The 5,720-nt window shown below is 37.7% G+C and overlaps 1 protein-coding gene across 1 annotated transcript in view; it reads left to right on the top strand.

Moving 5' to 3' along the window:
* LIPM (lipase family member M) overlaps window positions 1-3,600 on the top strand; it is a 20,566-nt gene extending 16,966 nt beyond the window's left edge. The window contains exons 8-9 of the mRNA XM_011361612.1: window positions 393-464; window positions 3,284-3,600. Coding sequence (XP_011359914.1) covers window positions 393-464; window positions 3,284-3,553 — 342 coding nt within the window. The 3' untranslated portion in view covers window positions 3,554-3,600. The remainder of the gene's footprint in view (window positions 1-392; window positions 465-3,283) is intronic.
* Window positions 3,601-5,720: the final 2,120 nt, after the last annotated feature.

The raw sequence follows: 5,720 nt of genomic DNA, 5'->3' as shown, positions 1-5,720 counted from the left end.
GAGAGAGAGAGAAAGAGAGAGAGAGAGAACCAAAGAATCGGAATTGGACTGAATGTTGGTCCACACTGTACGACTCCAGGGGGAACTTCCTTATTGTAACATACAGTTATGCAGAATCCCCATCTACACAGACTACTATGGGGAGGCACTTCCTGGAGTTGTATAATGATGGTGAAGTATTTCTGTAGTACATGCGTTTTTCTCCCTGCAAGGGCCTTGTTCTTGCCTTTATGCTTTCCTGAAGATTATCCTAATGCTAAATGGAGGAGTAGACTCAGCTTTTGCTCTCTTCTTCCCTCACAATTGCAGACGTGATGGCACATTTGCACCTTCCCTCTCACCCTGATCCAATGATACATTTGAATATCAAGTCAATTTTTGTTTCCTTTTAGGCAATGAATTCTGGGGAACTCCGGGCATTTGACTGGGGGAGCGAGACCAAAAATCTGGAGAAAGGCAATCATGTAAGAAAATCAATATCTACGCTGAAAATGCATCCTTTAGAAGTGCATAAGAGGGAAGTTATAACAGCAGTTTTTTGCAGAGATGGGAATAAAATATGAGAATGCAAGTAGAAAATACTAGTTTGGTTTTGACTCCATTTGAAAATGGGGAAGTTCACAGCTTAGCCAAGAGGCCTCTTGCTTTTATGATGGCATAGGAGAACTTTCTTGGTGAGGCTGCTTTCATGAAGAAGGCACTGGGCTTATTTGGAGGAATATGGGGTAGATTTAATGAAGAGAATAGTGTAGTCTGTGGTAGTTACTACTAGAAGGATCCTTTTAGTATCAAAAACAACAACAACAACAACAACAAAATCCCAAAAACACCAATGAGGATGGCAGGGGTGAAGTTGTTTCGTGGTACAGTAAAAAGAGTATTAACTAGAAAGTGAAGATTATGCTTCTACACTATAAATTTACGTGATCACGGATAGGCTGCTTTGATTCTTCAGGCCTTCATTTCTTTATTTTTAAAAAATCTTGGTCTACATAATTCTTAGCAGTTTTCCCTGGTCACACTTATAATGAATCTGTAACTTACAATTGAAAAACATGAAAAAAAAAATGTTTTCACTTCACCTAAGAAAATATGTGGTCAATGCTATAGAATAAAATTAAAAATAGATGTTGTGGAGAATCAGAAGTGGATATTATACTGTTCTGAGCATAAAAACCGAAGATTATCAGCTTGTGCACGAATACAAACAAACATCAACCATACAAATTTAAAGCTGAATAGACAGGCAAATCTTTGAGAATTTTATATTATACTTAACTTCCATTTCTGTACATCATCTAGATAGAAAAGACTGGGAAATTGGACAGACCGTGTAGTGCCCTGAATAGCAAGCTCTCCATCACAGTTATCAGCTACTTTTTTTTTTTTAGATATATTTTCAGTTTCTTAAAATATGTTTTTAGAAAGCATTCCAATTCCAAAGTAGTTTTAATCTATCACCATTTAATGTCTTGAGTGCTAGAGAAAGTGGTTGTGGAAAGGAAGAGAAAACACACATAAAAAAGGTGTCATAGAATCACAGGACCTGAGCGCTAGACCTGAATTCAGTTCAGTCTTCTCACCTGTAAAGTGAGAAGAAAATATTACTGGCTCCACAGAATAGTCCAACTTTTCATCTCTAAGTTAAGTTATAAAAGGGGGTTCAAATCACCAAATTCTGATGTGTGTGTATCAGGAGGTAAGAGTTTTCCCACATCAACAAGCAAATCTCTGAACACCAGCTGGGTGCCCTACGATTTAACTCAATTATGACCCTATCTACCCAGAGATAACATTAGATCTCACAGATTAAAATCTCAGTCTCATAAGACTGCTCGCCCCTCACCCTCACTTCAGATGCCAATCTCCAAGTCCAGGTTGTTACCTGTACTTCCGACCAACTGGCTATAAATCAGAGGTTTCTATGACCTCCTCCTCTAGTTCCATTAGTTGGCTAAATTGGCTCACAGAACTAAGAGAAATATTTTACTTAGTAGATTACCAGTTTATGATAAAAGGCCAGATGGATGATATGCATAGGGCAAGGTATATGGCAAGGGGCGCAGAGCTTTCATGCCCTTCCCAGGTGCACAGTTCTCCCCACATTTCCACTTATTCACCAACCTGGCAGCTCTCTCTGAACGTTGTCCTTTTTAGGTTTTTATGGAGACATCTTTCCATAGACATGACTGCTTAAAACATTAGCCATTGGGGTTTGAACCCAATCTCCAGTCCTCTGCCCTCCACGGAGGTTTGGGGGGTGGAAAGGAAAGTTCCAACCCTCTGATCGCATGCTTGACTCCAGCAGCGACTAGCCTTGTCCAGTGCCAAGTCGCCTCATTAACATAAAAAAAGACACCTGTAAGGTTCTCATCACTTAGGAAATTCCAAGGGTTTTTCTGTGCCAGAAATGAAGACCAAACATATATATTTCTTATTATAAATTACAATATCACAGTCTAGAACTCCAAACTCTTAGAAAGTCACAAAGTAGAACAAGGACTGCCTGGATTGGAACCTTGGCTCCAAGGTGGATTTTCTGAGTAAGAATTGGGCTTTAACATTTCTGTTGAAAGTTCTGGGTGCTAATTAACCTCAAGGGCTCAGCCAGGCAGTGTGATCTAGTAGCATCACTTGAATAGACTAGCTCTCAAGAATTAAGAATCCTAGACGCCCATCTTTGGGTGATGGGGGACTAGAGCAAGATCTAGTTAATTTTTACATCTCCTTGGTTCAAACTACCTGAGTTCTAGAGCCATTGACTTCCCCATGTTTTCAGAGACACGGTCAAGCTGTGCCTGCTTCGTGGGCTTTCTGTAATCATAGATAGTCCTCGTGAAGACACGGAGACCTTCTCAGCAGGCTCCACTCTCTTGCATTTCTCCGTAGAATATCTCTAACTCTGGTCTCATGAACCATTTGTGAAATGATCTTTTAAAGGTAATTTGTGTGTAAAATATTTACTAATAGGAAGAAAAATAATTGTAGATTAATGCTTGAAGTGCTAGGCAATTCATATGTTTTCTTGTTTAACCTAATAAGCGATTACAGATATCATCCCCATTTCACAAATGAAGAGACAGAAGTTCAGTGAGGATAAGTAGTTTTGCCTTCAAGCAGGGGCTTAGAACAAACTTAATGCAGACCTGTTTGGTTCCAATGCCCATGCACTTTTTGTCACCACACAAAGAATTATTTAGTAAGTTTATTTGAAACAAAATATGAGCTTTGAAGTCCAAGTGCTATCTATAGTTTAAAACTATCTTTTTTTTTTTTTTTCTAGCCAACTCCTGTAAGGTACAGAGTTAGAGACATGACAGTCCCGACAGCAATGTGGACTGGAGGTCAGGACTGGCTTTCAAATCCAGAGGACGTGAAAACGCTGCTCTATGAAATGGACAATCTCATCTACCATAAGAACATTCCCGAATGGGCACACGTTGATTTCATCTGGGGTTTGGATGCTCCTCGCCGTGTGTACAATGAAATCATACATCTGATGAAGCAGGAGGAGACCGGCCTCTCCCAGGAAACATGCTGGGTCAGACTGTGAAGCATATGATACAGACAAGTTTTAGGAAAACTCTCATGGAAGATGGGGCTGGAGTTCATGTACCAAGGGTTTTGAAGGTTTCCAGAATTGGAAAACTAGCATAAGTAGAAGGGAGGTGGAGGAGGGAGGGCAGAGATTTAGTACACATTCTTTCGGAATTCCTGCATTTGGCATTAAAACTAACATGAAATTTTTAAGTTAATTAAACTACTCATTGGATACACATAAGTTTCATGTGATTTATATATATAGTATATCATCTTAAAGGGTGGGTTTATCTGAGAGCTAGAAATTACCTAGATATTCACTATCATTCAGGTAAGCCTCCTTAAAACATTAATTTTTTTTCTATCAGCCATATTTTTGAAGCAATAAAGTAAAATGACAAACTTGGACAGAGGTCCTGAATCTCTGGATTGTTGCTGACTTTCACAAAATAAGCTAGACATTTTCACCTTATTACTATAGAGATATAAGACTATACCTTAGGAGGCCAAGCCGCTTTAATCCACCCTCCCCCCACCAAAAAAAATCAATGTATAATAGGAATGAAATATATTTTAAATATTTTCAAAAAGGGCCAAGTTTTATAGTCTCAGAGGAGATCATTTTGTAGGATTTTTGAGTTTTCCGATAAATGCATTATGTATTGTGTAAAGTATACATGTGTATTTCAGAACCTAAATTTAAATCAAACTTGTTTGAGAGTTGCTAGGAGACCTACTGGCTAGAAATGTCTGACCCAGCTTTCTGCCTCCAAAAATTAAAAGCTAGGAAGAAAATTTTATGATGTCATGAGTATAATAAAACAAACTTTTTATCCTTTGATCTCACAAATCTGGATTTATTTCTTCTAAAAATTGTTCAATTTTCACAGAGTTTCAAACATGGTGTAAATTACATGAGTAATCATACAAGTTTACAAAACTCTGGAACTAATAGTTCAATTTTGAAAACCTCTGAATTGAAAGTATACTTGTGTGTGTCAGAGGTATATCAATGTGTGTTCACTTTTTTTCTCTCCCAGAGTCACTTAGTCACTCAATTCAGTGTGAATGGATCTTAAATAATTTACTAAAAGACATTTAAGGTCTTCAGAAGCTATATCTACACATTAATACTTACCTCACACGATATGTGCCTTAATGCCCTATATATAGTTCAGTAACTATTTCTGGATTTGATTTTTATTAGAACTTTGTTCTGTTTAAGAATGGTAAATCTTTCATTCTTAGACATGTTACCACGTATAGTGTGGCTTAGTCTATGTCTAAAGATATTGATGGTTCAATATTGCTTTGTAAAATTCAACCATTTAAAAAACATGTTTCTTTTTACTCACAGCACATAGCTCTATTTCTTGAATAGAAATACTTGATCCAAATAAATTATAATATTTTAAATTTTATTAATAAAAATAAACAGAACTAACAAGTTTAGTAGCTGCCTTGCATTCAGAAGAGAATCAAAGGTATTTTTGAACAAACATCTTGATAGTTACATAGTCTTGTTCAAAAATCGAGACAGCTTGTATTTGTAAACGGATACCAAAATGTCTAGCAGTGTGCTAGTAAACAGGCTCTCCAGAAAGAAAAGAAAAAAACAAAAAAACCTTCGATTTTAGCATTTGCCAATTTCTATGGTGTAAAACTACCACCATTGATATGTTTTGTTAAAGTTGTTTTGCCAAAGGAACATTTATATGCGAATCTCTAAACCCACACACATATACACACCACTCTATACAAATGTACACACTTCCATTCTTCCTTTTACTACTTAAAGGGGCCTGAGAGGAACAGTTTGTGTCCTGGGGCATGATACAGATAGGGCAGCCTCTTTAAAAGAAAAACACAGCTGAGAAGGGAGAATCCTCTCTGAGATAATTCTGATCCTCTTCTTCAGGACACACTGAAGTTGAAACATCCCTCTCTTTGGACTGAAGTGGAGAATCCAACAGTTTGAGTGTTTCTCCTAGAAGGCCATGGTGAAGTCCATAGAGCAAAAACATAAATACAAAGCTCTTCCAAAACATCATCTGTGGCAACCATCATCATCCCCACCGTGGCATCTAGGTTGAGTGGCCCGCAGACCAATCAATAGTCCAAGGTGGAGACAGAGTCCAGTCCTTTAACTTTTTCCACTTCTCCATATGAGGCCACTAGGA

Source organism: Pteropus vampyrus, unplaced genomic scaffold (genome assembly GCF_000151845.1).
Source record: "Pteropus vampyrus isolate Shadow unplaced genomic scaffold, Pvam_2.0 Scaffold68, whole genome shotgun sequence".
Taxonomy (NCBI): Eukaryota; Metazoa; Chordata; class Mammalia; order Chiroptera; family Pteropodidae; genus Pteropus; species Pteropus vampyrus.
The sequence above is the reverse complement of the archived record's forward strand: the minus strand, read 5'-3'. Positions and strand labels throughout refer to the sequence as shown.